This window comes from Alosa pseudoharengus, unplaced genomic scaffold, assembly GCF_046254945.1.
Source record: "Alosa pseudoharengus isolate Yale_2024_CS ecotype anadromous, Long Island Sound unplaced genomic scaffold, YU_APseudo_1.1 YU_APseudo_1.1_scf_12, whole genome shotgun sequence".
Lineage (NCBI taxonomy): Eukaryota > Metazoa > Chordata > Actinopteri > Clupeiformes > Clupeidae > Alosa > Alosa pseudoharengus.
The window spans coordinates 40,017,670-40,038,606 of record NW_027468587.1 but is presented as its reverse complement, the minus strand read 5'-3'; the positions used below and the strand labels follow the sequence as shown (position 1 = coordinate 40,038,606).

General features: G+C 39.9%; 1 protein-coding gene across 1 annotated transcript in view; it reads left to right on the top strand.

The window, feature by feature from the left end:
• The window catches only part of ankmy2a (ankyrin repeat and MYND domain containing 2a), a 203,303-nt gene that overhangs the window by 144,216 nt on the left and 38,150 nt on the right, over window positions 1–20,937 (top strand). The window contains exons 6-7 of the mRNA XM_076281231.1: window positions 337–551; window positions 9,560–9,695. Of these exons, the coding sequence (XP_076137346.1) occupies window positions 337–551; window positions 9,560–9,695 (351 nt within the window). The remainder of the gene's footprint in view (window positions 1–336; window positions 552–9,559; window positions 9,696–20,937) is intronic.

Genomic DNA, 20,937 nt, shown 5'->3' with positions numbered 1-20,937 from the left:
GGAAGCTCCAAATGAGAGCTGCAGCACACAGTGGTGTCATGTAAAGCCTGTTCATGGTGCACAGCACTTGATATGACAATTTGAGTCTGTTAGGAGGCACAAATGTACAGTTTAGTACATGCCCTCATAGCACAGCTTATAGGCAATTCGACTGCTTTAGCCAGCTAACTCGCATCAGACAGCACTGATTTTTTCAAGATTTTTCCGACCGACATTCCGTGAACATGATCAACTGAGCTCCGTGTTAAAATTATCCGGATTTCTCCTTTAAATAGCAGTTTTGTTGCAGTGGTATGATTAGTGTTTTTGTGCTTGGTGTTGCTCTGTGTATGTCAGATGGTGTTGCTGGTTCAAGAGAACCCTATGCTTGCGGAGCCAGAAGCACTGGAGAAATGCCGTCATGTGATGGAATTGATTTGTGAGAAGTGTGTGAAGCAGCAAGACATGAATGAGGTCCTAGCTATGAAGATGCACTACATCAGCTGTGTGCTTCAGAAATGTGCTGTCTTCATGAAAGACCGTCAGGACAAGTTGGATGGTCTCATCAAAAGGTAATGTTGCTGAATTTGATACAAAGTGCTTTTCAGATTAAACATTGATAAGATTGAGCTAAACCATTAATGAAAGCAAAACAAACATAAACAAAACCGCCAGATGCCTCTTCATAAAATAACAAAAACACCTTCATAAACAATAGCAAGTTTTATCGTGAGACTGCGTGTCGTTTGGAGCAACATATCGATAGGCTATATTAAAAGCAGAAGATTTTCAGTTTGCTTCGGGATTTAATTCACTTTTGGATTCTTTGATTATAGTGCTAAATGTTTAGCCTGACAAGCCAGACCCACATTAAAATGTAGGGTCTGGGCACTCACTGTTGGCAGTGCTCAGTCCGAGGAGCGGGATAATCGGTTGTCTTTCAAATTCCCTCTGCACGCAATAGGACAGTGCTATGAGTCCCATGCGTTTTCCCACCAGCGGAGCTAGTTGGCTAGTTCAAACTTTTGCCAACTTAAAAAAAGCTTAATTCGTGTCACGCTTTTCGCCAACAGCAACATCAATCTTCTTTGTCTTCAAGTAGCAGGGAATTCAAGCCAAACCGTTGCAACTCTGCCATCAATCATTATGTTAAGCCCGCCTAACGTCTCTATACACCATGCGATTGACCCTATCAAAGTTTAATTTTTCCAGCTCGCAAGCCAACAGAGAGTTGCTAGACTAGCCCGGGCAGCAAATTACATTTGCTGCCGCTAGGGTGCGTCTAGATTTCAAGGCTACTAAATGTTGGGACTGTCGCAGACGTACTGTAGGCCTATCAGCCATCAAAATTAAAGCTAATCAGGGGGTAATATTGTGGAAACAACTGAAAAAACGTTGAGTGAATATATGGTCCACCTGGCGTGCATCTATGAGCATTTAATTAGGTTATCATAGGCTGCTCGCTGTTTTTTTCCAGCAATAGACAATGTTGTGGTTAACTTTACTGCAAACTGCTTTACACTCTTTTTTAGAGAACATTGACAATGTCAATGTCAAAACAGCATGTTATGATACTCTTTGTAATCTCCATTGCAGCAGATCTAATTTACCTTATGCTACTCCAATCAGCCCGCCGGCCAATTTTCAAGACCAAATGTGGCCCTTGAGCCAAAAGGTTTGGCCACCCCTGATATCACGATCTGACTCAAGAGGGTTTGTCCCCGGGATATTAAAGATTGTATCAGCGATAGCGGGGATACGTCACTTCTGTTGATGTCCCTCCCGTACAATTAAAACTCTCCTAAACGCGCATCTCCTCGGTAGGCTTGGGTATTGAATATCGAGTATTGGTTGGAACCGGGACTATCTTTGCGATTTTCCCGGAATCGTTCAAAAGTTTAAATTTCGATTCCTAGTTTCGATTCCCAGTCCGCCGACCGGAAGAAGAAACGTCTGAACACCAACGAAGAATCGCATAGTTCATAGAATTAAAATTCATGGAGAAGGTCAGACTATTTCATTCAAAAGCAGGGTTCCTGCGAATCCTTAAATAGTCTTAAATACAACTGAATTTTCGAAAGAGAGGTATTAAATGTGCGTATGGGACCGCCAGCGAGTGCAAGAGAGCGAGTGATGTCTCAATCCAGTTTTGTGTATTTAAAACGCAATTGTATAAGTGACTAGGCTATTAGGCTACGGGAGGAAGTGTAGTGGTTGCAGAGTGAAGATGTTTTTCACGGGTGTGGTTAAAGGTGTGAAAACAGTAGGCCTATGTACAAAATAATATGCCTGACGTTTTCGTGGTGTAGCTGAGGCCAGAGAGATATACAGGTAGCCTACGTGGAATGAGGAAGCCTACGGTAGAATGAGCGGGAGAAAGAGCGATACGTTGGCCATACGTTCGAATTTAGGCCGGACATATTGATTTTAAAAGCCCTGTCCGGCGTCCGGCACAGCCTCAAGCTGGACGCTCATTTGTTCTCCTTTTTGGAGTTGCGCTTGGCATCTAAAATCGTTGCTCGGACGCAGCATCGTTTCACAAACTATGGACGCGAAGACTGCTGGTCAAATTATGTGCAGTGCTTCGCAATCAGGAGGAAATACTGTATATGTTAAGTTGATCTGTTTGTATCTTTCCAGCGTGTGTTGCTGGCCTAGCCTAGGGAAGAAAATGTTATAATAGCCTACCTGTAATATCTGCCAGCAGCTTGCTTGCCAGCGTTTCCCAGTAGGCTAGGCCTACTTCGCAAAAGTTGTGAACTATAACCGCATATTTTTTGAATGTCGGCGACTGGCTACATAAAAAAAACGTGCATTCATAATACGTGCGTGCTTGAGATGAAACCAGCGGTTTTCAGCAGGATCATGCGAGGAGGACCTGTCTCTTAATTAATTTAAGACAAGTCAATGGTTTTACAATGTTTCAGTCAAGCGTTGGTTGGTTTAGATACAACTGGTATGCAAAATGTAAAGTAGTGGATTAACTTTAATTTGCTGAGCTGCATATTGGACAATAGATGCACATAGTAAATTATATAAAGTAGGCTTATTAAAATATGTAAATAGCTTAGTCTAACTTTGAAAAAATATTGAAGGGAATCCAGTCCAGTGCAAATGTCTTTGGCAAGTAGCCTAGGCTACTACAGACACAGGTGAAGAACAGTCAGCCTCAGCAGTAAGCAAAACCAAACATGTACAGCTAGCTTCAAAAGCAAGCATCCCAGACCCTAAAATTCTGTAGACATCCAAAATGGGGTGGGGGTTAAAATTAGTAGGAAAAAAAAACTATTGCATAAACAGTCATATATATCTTTTTGCCGTGGTATAGTCTTAAGTTTAATTTAGATATCTTGAAAAGGTCTTAAAAGTCTTTAAATTTGCACTTGGAAAATGTGCAGATACCCTGAGAAAGACCGTTGGTTAGCTAGCTCATTTAAAATATCCTAAACTTTTTTTGACCCTGCCTCTTAAAAAAATCGGAATCGAGAATCGTTAGGAACCGGAATCGAAATAAGATATCAGAATTGGAATCGGAATCGTTCAAATTCAAACGATACCCAACCCTACTCCTCGGTTATTGGTTGAAACACTTTATTTTGCCTTTGAGTGGGTTGCCAACCCTGTTGTTAGAAATTATTTGTGTGTACAAATCTCAGAGCCTAGGCTGCCTACAGAGACGCTTTTTTTTGACTGCCTGCTTATGGGGCAGACAGCTAGCGGATCGTTTAAGCAATATAGCACAAGTGAGAGTGGGGTTGGTCATGGATATTCCCACGGGTGTTGTTCGGCCGTAGCCACGAGGCCGGAGGCCGAGTGGCGCAGGCAACAACAGCCGTGGGAATATCCATGACCAATCCCACGATCACGAGTGCTATATTGCTTTTATACAACAATTCTACCACAAACTAAATCATCTGAAAACACCCCATTATTGTTTAAAAATGTTAATTTCGACATCGTTCTTACGCATCAAAACATAGTTCCCTTGGTTGCTTGGTAACCAACATTCCAGATCCACCCGTAGTCTTTGTGGTTTAAATGTCTTCTTGAAAGAAATGTTAAAAGTCGGGCTGAAATCACATTCATATCTAGGTTTGCTGCATGCATGTTACAAGGACAACTGGGCCATGTCATGTAAGGGACATGGTACTGCAAAAAAAACGGAAACATAGTCTACATTGCAGAACCACTCAACTTTATTAATTTATGGTGAATAAATGTTACACTACTGTGCACAGCCTGACGTGACGATGCTAGCATGTTAGCAGCGGTTAGCTAATTATGCTAACATTAGTTATCTACAAGTCTCCTCCAAGTGACAATTATATTATACACAATGCTGGCAATGCTGAGAGCATCCTCGTTTATCTTACTTACATTGAGTTGACTGTGTGGCTTAATCCACAGATGTGGTGAAGCACTGTTTCGTTATGGTTTGCTAAGGAGTAACCCATTGCTTGAAATAGTGGAGAGCTGGGATGAGAACATTGTGTCAAATCTTCGCATTGTATCGCGGAGTGATTTATTATTAGCTGTGCAAAGTCTGAGTTGAAATGTCCAGGGATATTCCAACTCATGGAACGTCTCTCGGCCAATCAGAAACAAATAAATAGTTCCATAGAACCCAATTGTTGTATAATAGGAAAGATTAGATGAATGTGATCATTAAGTGTGCTTGCTGAAAGCAGCACACTTATTGTTCTTCTTAAGTTTTATTATTCCCGTCTCCCTAATTTTTTGTCAGCTCTAGCGCCTAGGCCCTTTGAGACAGAGACACCGTTCCAACTTTAAAACGTCCGGTCAGTACCAGTAGTCTGGTCGCGAAGATGACGTCAGGTGGGCGTGTCGTTCGTCCGCCATATTGGATTGAACAGAAAGCGAAACTAAATTTTCACAGGTCACAAATTTGGTCCGAACGCCACGAAACTTGACGTACATTATCCTTGGACCAAGCCTCACAAAAGTTACCGGAAGGATTTTTGATTTTCGAAAGCGTTTGCCCGTCACAGCCAAACGAAATCGGCGACGAAGCTCCGAAACAGAAAGTCGTCCATATCTCAGGAACACTGTCACATATCGATACCAAATTTTGTATATGAACTGGGGACTCCAGTGTGAGGGTGCATAAGCTAAAAAAAAAAGAAATATTCCAAAAGTTTCCATCATTTGGCAAACCACCCACAGGTATTTGGTAACTCTCACCATTCACCTTTGCACCATTCACCTTCTATCACAATGCCTTCCAAGTATGCTCAATGTCTCTGGGCAGCCACAATGTCTCCGGGCAACCTTGCCCAATCATGAAATCCTTGCTCTGCCATGGGATAGTATGGACTTACGAACTGAAATAGCAAGGAGAACAGTAGCTATATATAGCTTACATAATAGAGTTGTTTTCACATTGACGGTATTCAAATTACATTTTTCATTATTGTTAAATATCACGATGGAAGAGTATTATTCAAAATGTTACAAGTATGCAAATGCATATGTTTACGGGCATTTAGGTTTTACTGTGTTGTTTTGTTGTAAAGACATGCAAGGCATTCTGGGCCGTAATGAACAGTGGTCGGCAGCACTCCATAGGCTACGTATTAATATGAATAGGTGTTTCTGTAAACCTAGGGACAATAAACAGCTATCTCTTTTACAAAAACGAGTTGGTAATCGCTCATTGAAGAGGGAACTATGATAAAAAGATTGTTTTCCTAAAAGCATGGAGTTGACGAAAGAATAAACAAGCAATGTCATGTTAATGTTAAATAGCCTAACGCTAGGTGGCAACGTTGTATTACATTTCACTGATTCTAGAACAGAGCTTCAGAGAGACGTGTTTTGAGTTTGTGGCCAAGTAGGCTACCTAAAATATCGGTTTCCATGTGTATGTGCTGGATGGTGTGCTTCCTTTATGAAAGTAAGTGTTTTATACAGTTAACGTTACAGACATAATGAGTCATGTTGTAGTGGTCCACATAAATGTGCCCCTTCTGTTATTAGAATGCTAAGCAGAGATTTCATTCATTTCTTGTGTGGCTAGAAGCTAGCTAGCTAGGTCAGGGAGGAGATGTTGCTGTAACGTTATGAGATTTATGTTGCTTAGCGTAATGCCATGGTCATTTGATATGAGATGCTTGTACTTGTAACTTCGTCACTCGTAACTTTAGGACTCCTTTTTTTACTAAGAGTAATTCAGGAAGCATTTTAGCCCTAAAAGTAGCGCCTGAGTCTGTGACAGCTTAAGGACTCCTAATAAGACCGATTCACAAACAATGTTTTGTGGTGGCATTTCACGTCGCGATGTTTTGAAATGCGTCTTACAATCACGAGGGAATAATTTTGCATTGTAGGCATAACTAAGGGATGCAGTAACACCACCAACAACAACCAAAACTAGCCTACTCATTGTTTACATGTACATTAAATGTAACGTTTCATTGTGAATCAAATTAAAAGATTCTCCTCTTTGCAAACGTTGGCATAGGCATATGGTGACAGATTAATTAAATAATGTTGCTGCGTGAATCACGGTAAGCGCGAATGAAGTGGCCACTTCTTAATAGGAGTCACTGTATGGAAGTAGGCTAAGTAAAATAGAGATGTTTAAAATAAGATAAAGTTAGGATATGCCCGCTTGACAACGGCAGAGATAACTGGCCTTTGGCCATAGCAACCATCCATTTAGAACGACTGGCCTTCATAGCAACCAAGGATCTTAGCTGTGATTCATGTAGCTACAGTATGCATACAATGTGATGCAAAGTATAGAAAGGTGATGAAATATACAGAGACAGGTCAAGAAATATAGTGCAATGTAGACAGTAGTATACAGTTGATTTACAGAAGGTGGTTTAGAGTAATATGAATTAAATATAAATATGTGCAGTGTATTAGCAGTTATCTCATACAATAGTAGAATAATGTATGTAGATGTAGCAGTAACATTATAATAGTAGAAATAATAATATAGATATATGCAGTGTATTAACAGAATATAATAAAACAGAATAAATATGGATATTCAATATGACAAATATATAACAGATATGTACATAACATACAGCTATGTAGAAACAGTGTCATTGTAGTGCAGAAACAACATTATAAGAGTAGTAAGAATAAGTCTATGTGCAGGATGAATAGTATAAAGATCAGTAGAATAACTATGTATAAATGTAATTACAGTAGGCCTATGTACATTTGTAAATAAATAGAAAACTATGGGTGAGAGGGATAAATTAATTTTATTTAATCGTAAAAGTAAATTGCATTCAATTAAATTGCAATTAAAAATCTTTCCAGTAGGCTTTAATGTCACGCAAAAAGTACAACCAAAGCTGAGCTTGATCACCTAGAACGTCTAAAGAACCAGAACTTGAGTGTAGTTTTTTGCTGGGTCCCAGGCCATGTTGGTCTGAGGGGAAATGAGAAAGCGGACAGTGCTGCTAAGCAAGCCCTCAATGAAGAAGTCACTGAATGTCAAATCCCTGCCCCAGACCTTAAACCTATACTGAACTCTTACATCTCAGATAAGTGGCAATCTGAATGGGATTATGTACCAACAACAAGCAAGGAATGTGAATTTTGGCACATTTTCATGATCCACTGGGTCGTTATGGGCCACACAAAATACGGTGTTGCTAAAATTACTCCTATTGTGGCTATTAGAGACATGCGTTCATGAGTATCCAGCTACATTCAATGAGTTAAGTAAAATACATTCACACACACACAAAAAACATCACTAATGTTGTGGACATTCCTTTATTCTGAGATACATCAATAGGCTCTCAAAACAATCCTAAACAGACATAAGGTATTTATAGAGCAAATCCAAATAGATTATTTCAGTGTTTTTCAACCACTGTGCCGGGGCACACTAGTGTGCCGTGAGAGATAATCATGTGTGATGCAGAAAATTACCCAAATGTCATTCACTGGTCCAGAAAGCTGTTGCATCAAAGAATTTATAACCACATGCTCTCATTGATTGTATGATTTCACTATTTGTGGTATGCAGGCATTGTATTGTAGGCCTACAACGGGGCCCCATATCCAGTATTCACAGAATCATCACATATCCAGTTCATAACAACAATTAAATTAGATCTAGTCACCTACAAATGAAACAGAGGGCACTTGTTTTATTGAGCAGGTCTTGCATAAAAGCCATAATAAGGCCATATCTGTATTATTTGGAATTTTAGGCTATGGTATGTTATATTTTTTTCTTCACACAGGATGTTAGTGTGACGTGGGACATTTTAAGTGTCAAAAGTGTGCCGTGGCACAAAAAAGGTTGAAAAACACTGGATTATTTGTCAAATAAACCAGTAAAACAGAATTAGGGGATGGAATATATAACATTCACACTCATAGCTCATATTTTTAAAATAAATCAGTGAAAAAGTATCCTGACAAACAAGCAGCATTTTAATGCCTTAGTCATATTTCATAATTTTAAAATTTTCTCTAGGTTACCTGATAGCCCAGTTTGAGAGGTGCAAGACACGTGACATTATTTATTTTTGCAGCCAATCCCTGCTGTTGTTTTATTTCATTGATTTGATTTTAGTCATAGAAGCTAAATTCGAAGGCAGGCCACAGGTAAAATCCAACGAACCGCATTCACCCCGCAAGGCAATAGTTGAATAGAGCTTTTGAGGTATTGCCACTGCTTCAACACTGAAAGGCACTGTTAGAATGCTTGGATCAAGCCAGGTTCAGCATAGCGTATGTCACTGTCTGCTCACGTTGGTGACCGGACCAGGGCAAGCACACTTTCGCAGTTCCCGCCGGAAATGCAGTCTAGTTTATGTTTGGGCCTTTTTGCGGCCTGCAATCGCTGATACAACCTTTAAGTAGACTCTTAGTTTGAAATTTCACGCTATTTCCAATAGGTCCTTCTCCAAGCTTTATTTAATGCTACTGACTGATGGACAGCTAATACAACTATAAGCAGGACTGGTGTCACAAGTACAATTTGTCAATAAAAGGGAGCTCATTCTAATCAGGGCATCCATAGGCCAAGTGAAAGCACAGTTAGCACTGAAAACAATAACTAGCCCACTTTTTCTTTTGCTTAACTGTAGTATATTCAGACACAAGTGACACATGAATCTGCCTTTCTCATTTTTAAAGCAACATCAAAGAGTTTTTTGTACCTTATAAGAGTGTTTCCAAAATCGTTTCAGTGATTCATCAACTCGTAACAGGGTGAACGGCACTTCTGCATTCGCTTCGCCGCCCTCTATCGGGTATAACCGCACTATGTAAGTTTGCCAGATCGGGTAGCGGATCTGTAGTTCGATGGAATGAGACATGAGAAACTACAAATTTGACTTGCATCTGATGTCGCAATACATCGTACTTTCTAAGTAATCCATAGTACATCTCTGCAAGATGCTGAACACATTTTCCTCCTATCCTCTGACATGGTTTGTCTATCTTTATTCACATCATTCAAGCATTTGCCACTTGGGGGCACTTTGCTCATTCAGCTTGAAATGCATTCTGCAATCACTCTGTGCCATGACTTATGCCATGAAAGAAATGTCTTTTGTTTTTGTTTGCAAAATTCCAGCCTTCTGAAAGGACGAGATGGAGATGGCTTTCCTCTCTATCAGGAGAAGTTTATACGTGAGTGCATTCGAAAATTCCCATACTGTGATGCCACTCTTCTACAGCAGCTGGTCAGAAGCATTGCACCAGTTGAGATTGTAAGTATACCTGAGTGGAAAGGAAACAGTGCAGGAAATAATTCTGTTGTATGTAGTCAGTTGTGTCAGTGCTGTCTAGAAAAAGCTTTTAAAAAAAAAACAAATGCCAACAAGGCTTTTGGTCTAAGATCAATCACATTGTTTGGTCTAAGATCAATCACGTAGATTAGATTAGATTAGATTAGAGGTCTTTATTGTCCACTACTGTGGAAATTCGTCTTTGGCCCCACCAAACATGTAACACACACAAGCAAGACTACACAACAGGTACAACATAAAGCAGACACAAACAAAGACTAAACAGCAGGTACAACAATAACAACATAATGCAAACACACACAAAGACTATACAGCAGATACGACATATAGCAAGCACAAACAAGACTACACAGCAGGTACAACATATGGAGACATGGAAATGTGCAAAAAAAGGTGTCAATAAAATGCAGTAAATAATATAAGTTAATCAGTTAATCATAAAACATAAAACATAAATTATATTGATTTAGCAAATTAATACAGTGATGGCCAAAAGTGTTGGCACCCATGCTAAAGTTGACTGAAAAGAGGAATATAAAATCATCTTTTGGAAATTGATCTTAATGCCTTAAGTGAAAAATGAGGAAATATCTAACCTTTAAGGACACCAATTTTCTTAGTGAATGAATAATGTATTATAAATAAATAAATGTTCTTCCTTGAAATACAGGGGTCATAAATATTGACACCCCTATGTTAAATTCTCATAGAGACAGGCAGATTTTTTTTGCTCATTGAGCTCAATGCAAATCAAACCAGCTAATAGGCTAACTGAAATAACACCCATGCCAATCTCTAGGTATGGTGAAGGGTATGTGATGATGTGGGGCTATTTTAATTCCAAAGGCCAAGGTAACTTTATCAGGATGCACAGTATTCTGGATCCATGAAATAACTGGCCTTTAAAAATAAAAATCTGCCTGTCTCTATGGGAATTTAACATAGGGGTGTCAATACTTATGAACCCTGTATTTTAAGGAAGAACATTTATTTATTTATGATACATTATTCATTCACTAAGGCATTAAGATACATTTCCAAAAGATAATTTTATATTCCTCTTTTCAGTCAACTTTAGCATGGGTGCCAACACTTTTGGCCATCACTGTAGATGATGGTATAAAAGATTTCTTAAAAATGTTTCTGCTTGATGTAGGTACTCTATATATTCTTCCTGAAGGGAGTGTGATGTAGTGGATGTAAAGGATCCTGGACTATCTGTAGGGCTTTCCTCTTAGTGTGTGTTGTGTATAGTTCCACCAGCTGCCTCTGGGGGTTCAGTATGATTTTACTGGCCATATTTATAATTTTTGTGAGTTTACTTTTTTTTGTAGTGAACTGGACTTACAAAAAGCATTTGACACAGTGGACCACTCTATTCTTTTATCCAAATTGTAATGCATGGGTTTTGGGCAGGCATCCTTAAAATGGTTTAAATCATACTTATCAGAAAGAAATCAAATTTGTGCTGTTGATAGTCCTATCTGAATGCATGAAAATAACTTGTGGTGTACCCCAAGGCTCGATATTAGGCCCTTTGTTATTCCTTATTTGTGTAAATGACATGCCAGCTGCAGTCAAATTGAAGTTGTTGTATGCTGATGACTCCTCACTACTAGTTTCTGGAAAAGACATTTATCAATTGAAGACACTCTTAGTGGAGAGCTGAAAAATGTAAGAGAGTGGCTAACAGACAATAGACATAGTCATTGCACCTAGGGAAATCTGAGTGTATTCTATTTGGCACCAGACGTAAGCTACAAAAGGTACCTGTGCTAAAAGTATCATGTAACGAAAATGAACTTGAAGCAAAGGATACTGTTACATATCTAGGTATTACTGAGATGCAGGTTATGCAAAACAATATGATCCGCTTCACACTGTCTAAACCCTCCAGATATCATGTTGGAATAAATGAGTTTAAGAGGGTAGAATTCCTGCCTTTAAAGCTTAGGGTTGAACCATTTAAACTCAATCATACAATATCATGAATGGTGTAGCCCCAAAGTATTTGGGATTTCAGATTCTGATGGTGCACATTCAACATGCCCATGAGACTAGGACCAGTGTCTGTTCATGTAAGGTGCCATGTGTGAATAGTGAAGCAAGGAAATATTTTTTTTACACAAGAATTATTTTATGGAATAGTCTTCCACTGAATATTAAAATGGCAGAAACGAAAAGGGATTTTAAACATAAAGTTAGGGTTTACTTGTGGAAAAAATAGATCATTAGGGGTAAATAGACTCTAGACTGGAGACCGGGTATTTATTGCTTTGTAGCTCATGGAGTTTTATCTGGTATTTTTGATGTGTAATTGTTTTATTTTATTTATTTATTTTATTTTTTTACCTTTAGAAGGGATGTATGTGTTCTCTTCCATCAGGGACCATGTTGAAAAAAGTGTTCATCACTTTTACATGTTATCCCTTGGATCGTTTTGTCTCTCTATATCCATAAATAAACCAAACTAAATTGATATTGCATCCCTATGTACCTTTAGCAAAGATGTCATTATCTGTTTATCCACACCTGGCTCATTAGACCCCCTACAGCAGACCAAATAGGATTACCATGTCCTCTCACCTGGATATATGAAAGGGGAATTAAGCACGCTATAATATAGCTCAGCATTTAACACCATTGTGCCCACCAAGTTAGTCGCTAAGCTTAAATATGTAGGACTTAGCCCATCTCTTTGCAACTCGGTTCTCAGCTTCCTGTGAGACAGGCCTCAGACAGTGAAGTGACTGCACCTCAAATACAATCACACTCAACACCGGTGCTCCACAGGGATGTGTACTGAGTCCCCTGCTTTACTCTCATTATACTCATGATTGCACAGCCATACACAGCTCCAACTCCATTGTAAAGTTTGCAGACGATACAGTGGTGACATCCCCAACAACGATGAGACAGCTTATCTGAATGAAGTTGAGATGGACATCATGGTGTAAGGAAAACAGCCTAGAACAGAATGTCTCTAAAACCAAATAATTGGTAGTAGACTTAAGAAGAGAGAAGCATCACACTCCACTGGAAATCTATGGTGCCCCTGTAGAGTGAGTGGGCAGTTTCAAATACTTTGGTGTCTTTAATGGACATTGCACATCTCTAACCCAGTAAATATGGCAAGACAGTGTCTGTATCACTTCAGAAGGCTAAGGAAATTCAGAATATCCACAGAGCTGTAGAAGACATTCTACTCTGCCACGATATAGTCTGTTATTTCTGGGAACATAACAACTTGGTACAGCAAGTAGCGGCTCAGGATAAAAGGGCCCTGCACTAGGGCTGTCAACGAGCGATATTTCAAATGCGTGCTCTACCCATAGAACTAACCTGGCAACCCATAGAACGCTCCGCTACAAAACAAATCAAGCGCTCCTTAAACCTGTCTGACCATGTGCCTGCATGCAGCCTACCAATGACAGCTGTTCCCTGCACTGCTCAGCCTGATGCACTGTGGACTAGTGACATTATGTTAACTATTAGTAGGCTAGTTAGACTATACAATAAACGACTATCAAAAATCAAATGTGTGGCACAGCAGAAGGCCAAGAGCTTGTCCCTCGAAGCGGATCATCCATTGTTCGAAAATATTTTGGATTTCAGGCAAGTTAAGTTAACCAAAAATATAAGCAAAGCAGGGCTCTCAACTCATACATGACGTAAACCACACATGCCTTTTTTATCACGTTAACTTTTAGTCCTTGTTTGCTTCCTCTGATAGCCTATGTAATAAGAGTTGAGCTAACGACGGGATTCATGTATTTTATAAGCTACATGACAGCCTACTCAAAACGAGTGAACAATAATGAAAATGTAGCCTACACGTCAGTGTTTTACATATCAACGAATGACTAAGCCAGGGGTGTCCAAACTGCGGCCAGCCATGCACTTTAATCGGGCCCGCCGAGCATTTATTAGTTTATCATAGGCCGCTCGCTATTTTTTTCCAGCGATAGACGACGTTGTGGTTAACTTCAGGCTACTGCAAACTGCTTTACACTCTTCTTAGAGAACATTTACAATGTCAATGTCAAAACAGCTTGTCACATCGAGATAGGCTACATAGAACCTCCATTGCAGCAGATCTAACTACGTTATGCTAGTCCATTTAATTGGGGACGCATTTGAGCGTGGGAGAGACGGCGATGGCAACAGTAGTTCCCATTACTGACCATTTATAAACTGTGAGAGGGCACAGCCATAGGCACAGCACTAGCCATAGGCTATATTTGAGTGGAGCTGGCAAAAAATCTTAAAGTGACAGTGCACCATTTATAAATGAATTAAACAGCATCAAATTAACAGTATTTCTTAAGAAATTAATTTTCTACAACAAAATTATTTTGTCATTTAAATAATACAAAACATTATTATTATTATTATTATTATTATTATTATTATTATTATTATTATTATTATTATTTGTGTGTGGTCCGCTGGCCAATTTTCAAAACCCAATGTGGCCCTTCAGTCAAAAAGTTTGGACACCCCTGGACTAACGATTACAGTAAACTCATGAACACGAAGCAGAGCTTAAGTGGCTAATGGGGAGCGTTGGGAGGATTCCCGGTGGGCGTTTTCCCAAATATTAACAAAGTAGCACGCACAAAACATTTGTTTGGAAGTTGTTTGGAAGTTTGGAAGTCGCAGTCAAATCTATATTTGCAGTAATTTAGGGGAGTAAATGTGAGGGGAAGAATTTGGATGAGCCAGATAGCAAGTCCAATATGTTTAGGGAAAAAATATTTTTGTCACTAAAATTAATTAATAATCGTGATCTCAATATTGATCAAAATAATCATGATTATCATTTTGGTCATAATCGTGCAGCCCTATTGGAAGATGGCAGAAAATGCAGAGCCCAACTCGACCGCAGCAGAGAAAGTAATTTTAACCTCCCAAAATCTAAAAAGCCATGTCTGGAAGTACTTTGGATTTTAGTCGGTAGACGGTAAAATCTTGGAGCCGCGAGATAAATTAGTATGCTAGCTATGTAAGGCACAGTTAGCATACCATTTACTTATTTTGCACCGCCCGCCACAAGCTCTTTGTCTGCAACACGGCAAGAGGCCATCACGGAGAAATTACTTTCATTCATTTGTAAGGACATGAGACCGATCAGTGTCGTGGATGGGGCAGGCTTCAGAGAGTTCTGCCGTATCCCTAGCCGTGGAACAGTCACCAATAGAATCGTAGAAGTGTATAACAGCACCTCAGACAAAATAAAGGAAACAATCAAAGACTTGAATTTCCCCTGGGGATCAATAAAGTATCTATCTATCTATCTATATAAGACAAAGATGAGGGTCTTACCACGGACGGGTGGACCTCCCTAGCGACAGCATCCTATGTTACAGCAACGGCCCGTTGGATTAATGATGACTGGGAAATGCTTAACAATGTGCTAAAAACAAAAAAGCTTAAGGAAAGCCACACTGCAGAGAATGTAAGCGAATGCATTCAAGCCTGACAAGCGCTGCCGGACAACCCCGTGATCAGCAACCCGCTGAGAAAACTGCGTTATCTGCTATGAGGTTTCTCTTCGCAGACACGTATTGCACAGACAGCCCAGACCAGGACATCAGTGTGCTGCTTCAAAAAGATATGTCGATGTATATGAACAAGAGTCTCCAATACCTGCTCAACCAAATCCTCTCATGTGGTGGAAAACTTTGGGCTCTGGAAGATACCCTCATGTCGCCCAGATGGCAAAGAAATATCTTTCCATCCCCGTATCCTCAGTGCGCTCTGAATGCGTCTTTTCCTCCGCTGGGAATATAGTTAATAAAAAGAGATCAGCACTGGGCCCTTCAAATGTGGACTGTCTTGTGTTTTTGGCAAATAACCTCAGTGTTTCCCCTAGAAATTTTTCCAGCGCGCGATTTTTTTTATTTTTTATATCATACCTTCGTGTTTCTTTTGTGGACATTTTCAGCTTTCTTTTACATTATTGGTTAAAAATGATAGAAGAAAAATGAAATGGCACAACCCAGAAAAAGATTATTTACAATTTATTTAAATTTGTCTTAATGGCAAAGGCCACACCCAATCTGCGAGCACTTAATTTTTCTGGGCTTTTCAAAGAACAGCTCTAAGGCTCTTTGGTAATTGAATTGAATTGTGGGGGGGCCATTAATGCTGACACGCATGCACGTAGCCAGATGCTCTCCTTGTAGTCTATTTCTCAGGTCTGTCTTCACCTAGAAATAAAGCAAAGACAAATACTGCATGAAGAGATTTCAGTGTGGCTGGAGCTGTAGGTATACAGATATCACACCAATATGTCTTAATGAAAGAATAATGAATGATCTGATTAAAATCACCCTATTCAGTGTGGAAAAGTCACGCTCGCAGTTCACGCTGGAGATTGGTATGGTGAGGGCGATGGCAGCCAATTTACTTAATCCAGGGTAGAGCTGTCCCCACTCATCAATTTGTGCTGCAAGTTTCTCCATCATGTTTTGCTGGTCCATGTCCTGGAAGAATATTGCATACAAATTACACAACACACTTATTAACCTTCACAACTTGCACTACTTGTCAGAAAGGTCACTTTTATACATACTTGGAATGCTCCACACAGGATATGCTGCCTGAAAGAACTCCATTCTTGCAGCACCTGGTTGCCTATCTTAAATTTCTCAGAGAGCAAGGTCAAGTTTGACACATTTTCAGCTTCATCCCCTCTGGCTGCTTGAGGCCCAAGAACATGAAAAGCGCTCAATAGGTCCAGATTAGAAAAGCGCCGGTCCAGGCTGTCAATCAAGGCATCCAGATATGGTTCCATTACCTAAAGATGATAAACAAAAGTAAGCTCATTTGTTTGTCTTAGAGAGGCAGTGATCATGGTGAAAGACTGCTTATATTTGGACTAAATGACACATTATGGGCAAAGCAAACTGACTCCTCCCTTAAGTACTTTGACAGCTCAAGTCCTTCCCATTGTTCCCTTACTCCCATCTCCCTTTTCTCCAAACTCAACAATAACTGTGCAACAACACCCCAGCATTTCAAACACTTACCTGGCTCCTGAATCTGGACCAGAGCTGTTCTCTGTTGGACATTTCATTGAGTCCTCTCCCTCTCCGCTCCCTCTCCTCCTCGAGGACAATGCTGAAGGCAGACAGTTTTGCTGGATCATCCAGGTCTTGGTTTAGCTGGGAGAGGAATGACCCAGGAGGTTGATTGTCTCCATCTTCTTTAATCTTCCTCAGAGCAGCCACTGTCACAGGAACCTAATAAATAGACAGGGATTTAAATGCATGTGGTAAATGCTGCAGATGAGGGCTTCTAATAATAGGCTATTAAAATAAATTCTTACCTGGTATTTCAGTGCGAGAAAATTTACTTTTTCCTTTTGGAAAAGTTTGGACAGGCAGCTTAGGTGTGGCAGCACATCTGCTTGCAGGTAGACTGCTGCCACAAACCTGTATGTTGCCAGGAAGGAATACAGCCCCTTGGCTGATGGGCACCTGTTGACCTCTGTCTCTTCAGCCAAGGCTGCCAGGACTGCACAGAGGTTGCGCTGGAGGTTTTTAATAGCTGCATCTTGCGACAACCAGCGTGTGTCCTTCACCTCCTAAACAGTATTTAATGAGTAAAAAGATCAAATGAGCAGGCCCAGAAGGTGCAAGTCATAAGTTATGTAAATTACAATTAAATTGAGCAGATGCTTTTATCCAAATCAACCTAAAATTGGTGGTGTACATATTGTTTTACCTTCAGCAAAACTTGCCTTGACTTTCAAATCATCGATGCCCAAGGTCTGCCCTTCCATCTTCAGAGCAGCAGTCCTATTGGCGCTGTTGCGGAAATACAGGTGGAGCTTCTGCAGGTGGTCCCTAAATGTTCCAATGTAGGGTACAGATGTTGACGCATCCTTGCATGACAAGGCAAGCCGATGAGCAGCACAGGCAACAGACACCAGGCAGGGGAAGGCATCCTCAAGTTGCTTGGCTACACCATTCACTCTCCCTGTTTGGAGACACCATTAGTTATACACCACAATATCTGTTAACTCGCACTGAAACAGTCTTTGAACATGTGTGCATACCAGTCATGACCGCAGCTCCATCTGTTCCCAACCCATACAATTTTGTGGTGGGAATTCCTTTTTTAAAAAGGACACCTTTGATGGCTGCCACTATGGTGTTTGCTTTGCCATCAGGGACACTAATCATGTCAAGAAATTGACTGAAGACCTGACCATTTACATCTGTGTATCTGATGAAGACAGGAAATGTTAATGTAAACAAAATGAAATGGTAGCATTTCATAATATTTGCAAAAAATTATTTCTTACTCAAACTTGCCTCACGTGTAGATCTAACTGTCGACTGACGGAAACGTCAGTGGTTTCATCAACCTCCAATCCGATTGCTACAGATTGATTGATATCGCTGAGGATTGGTTCCTCCACCACTCTGTTTATGATGTCTAACATCTCGTCTATAATTCTATGTGATGTATAGTTAGTTGTTTTCCCAATCTGAAGAAGTTCAAATCAAATATTAATATATATATATATATATATATATATATATATATATATATATATATATATATAAAAAAAAAAATAATGTTAATTATTATGTTGAATATAGCGCCAAAATGTGTTTTACCTTGAGCTTTTTGAAATAATCACACCCCAATATCTTTGCAAATTCCAACAAAGCAGGATAATTGGTGTGATGTGCCTGCTCTCGTTTGATGGTATGATAGAGGCACTTAAAGCCCCCTATTACAGCCTCATGCTCCAGCACCACCACAGGATCAAAGGCAACCAGTACGGAGTGTGTTCCTATGGGAAGTTTTATTTATCTGCATCATCATTCACAATCAATTTATTCAAATCAAATTTTATTAAGCAACCGCTAAACTATATAACCAAACAAAATGTATATTGCCAAAACCTGTGCATTAATGTTTAAAAAATGGTTGTCAATATAACTAGTTTTAATATGCTAACAGGCCATTTACATATGATCTTACCTTGTATCAGTGAGGAGTGAGATTTTACACTCTCCTTGTGGTGTTGAGTGTTGAGGTGCTTGTCCAGGTAGTCAACTCGATAAAGCTGACACCCAATTTCGATAAACGGCCTCTTTTCCACACCTCCTTTGGGTGCCTTCTTGTGCTGCCGGCAGAAGCGACAGAACATTCCTACAGGCAACACAAGATTTATTATTTTCTTTCAAAAGAACAAATATGGTAGATCATTCAGGTTATGTTGAATAATCACCATGCCTTTGTATGTGGTACAACCAAGGCTTGAATCTGGAGATATCAACCCAGTTAGGGTCCCATCCAGACCGCCTGTGTCGTCCTGTAATTGTTGCTGTCCCTGGTTGTTCTTCTTGGTCCTGTCCATCCACTTCTCCTGTGGCACCTCCTTGCACCTCCTCTCGCTCATGTCCTACCACTGCAGCCTCTCTCTCCTGCTCTCTTGTAGTCTCTCCTTGGTCCAGGCCTCTCACCTTTCCTCGATCATCTCGCTCATGTTCTACCACTACAGCTTCTCTTTCCTGCTCTCTTGGAGTCTTTCCTTGGTCCTGTCCCCTCAGCTCTCCTTGGTCATCTCCGTGCACCTCCTCTCGCTCATGTCCTACCAATGCAGCCTCTCTCTCTTGCTCCCTTGGAGTCTGTTCCTCAAGGTCTCTTTCCTCCCTCACCTGCACTAGGCCTAATGATCTTTTTTTCTGTAACACACTTTAGCACTTAAGATAGACATCAGACCACATAACCAGAACTTTCATTTACTTTATCATGCAGACATTTTGAACATTAAAATTCAAATGAAACTTCCCATTAGTTTAAACTATGCTTACATAGCCTATTTTACTTCACTAACCTCAGGTTCTCCATGGTCTCCATCCACCTTTCTCTTCACCAACCAGTTTAGTAGACTCATCTGAAAAATTAAACATGATTTAACTATCAGGACTATGTGCAGTAGGAGTCCCAAAACAACAAACCCACGTATAAAAAAGTAAATACTCACTTTTCTTCTACATCACTCCCACAGTTACCATACAACTCACTCACAATTAACTCGAAAAAGACCTAGGCTACTTGATTGAAGTGCGACAGTTCGTCTCACCGTCAAGAGAACGCTGAAGTTATGAGAACACGTCTTTCTGATAAGAGAATGTAGGCTCCTATATGTCTAATGCTGTAAACGTAGAAAAGGTCTGTTTGTGATGGCCTATTATAGCTCAGTGGACAGAATTTAGGCTATACGTATATGCCAAGATATGCTCATATTTCCTTTAACTATCAGACAGTTTAAACAGGCCTAGACTGTGTTCGCCTAGCTTTCCCATGCAAACATTACATATAGCCCTACGCTAACGTTACAAGTCTAGGCTACAATTAACGTTAAGACCATACACCTTGTAGCACATTGGTTTACTCTATTGCATTACTTACGTTTTAATAATTTGTCGTTGAATGTTGATGGAGGCTCATCTTTGGGAAATCAGCTCTCTGGATAAAATTGTCAGCCGGAGCAAGAGTTCTCAGAGTTGACGACACGGGGGGTAAATCCAATCAGCAGAAAGAACCGCATCACAAAAGTAGGCTAAATCGCAACAAACTTTTTTCCCCCCATGTTAAATTCATTTCGGTAATCATGAATTGGTTTCTTTTATTTGATGTAGGAGAGGAGGATGCATGTTTCACATTAGTGTCAATGTGTCAAAGCAGGCTTTGGATCAGAGGAATTGCTCAAGCTTAACATATGGCATAGGCTACAAGCGAATTCACGGCATACAAACAGCTTCGTGATGAAATATAACTATATAATTTTTTATTGTCACCAGCCACAGTGTAGCCTATGGTGTCATCGTTCACTTGTAGGTTACACAATAAATTATTAACTTGTAGTGAATGTGACCTATGGAGGACCACAGGTGTCACTTAAATGGCAAATGAAGTTGGTCAAAACTCCTGTATAAACCCAAAGATATTTTTATCAACCGTTTCCTTTGAGTTCAGAAGAAGGTGCTCGTGACAGAGCTGGATTCTAAAAGCTTTTCATGGTTCAGAGCTTGGTTTGTTACAATGTTTCATTAAAGTTCTTTTAAGGCATTCTTTTCCAAATGGATTTGCCAAATGGATTTGGCAAATGATTTGGCAAATGGAAAAGCAAAAAGATTTTGCAATTATATTTGCAAATCCCTTTTTAAAATTA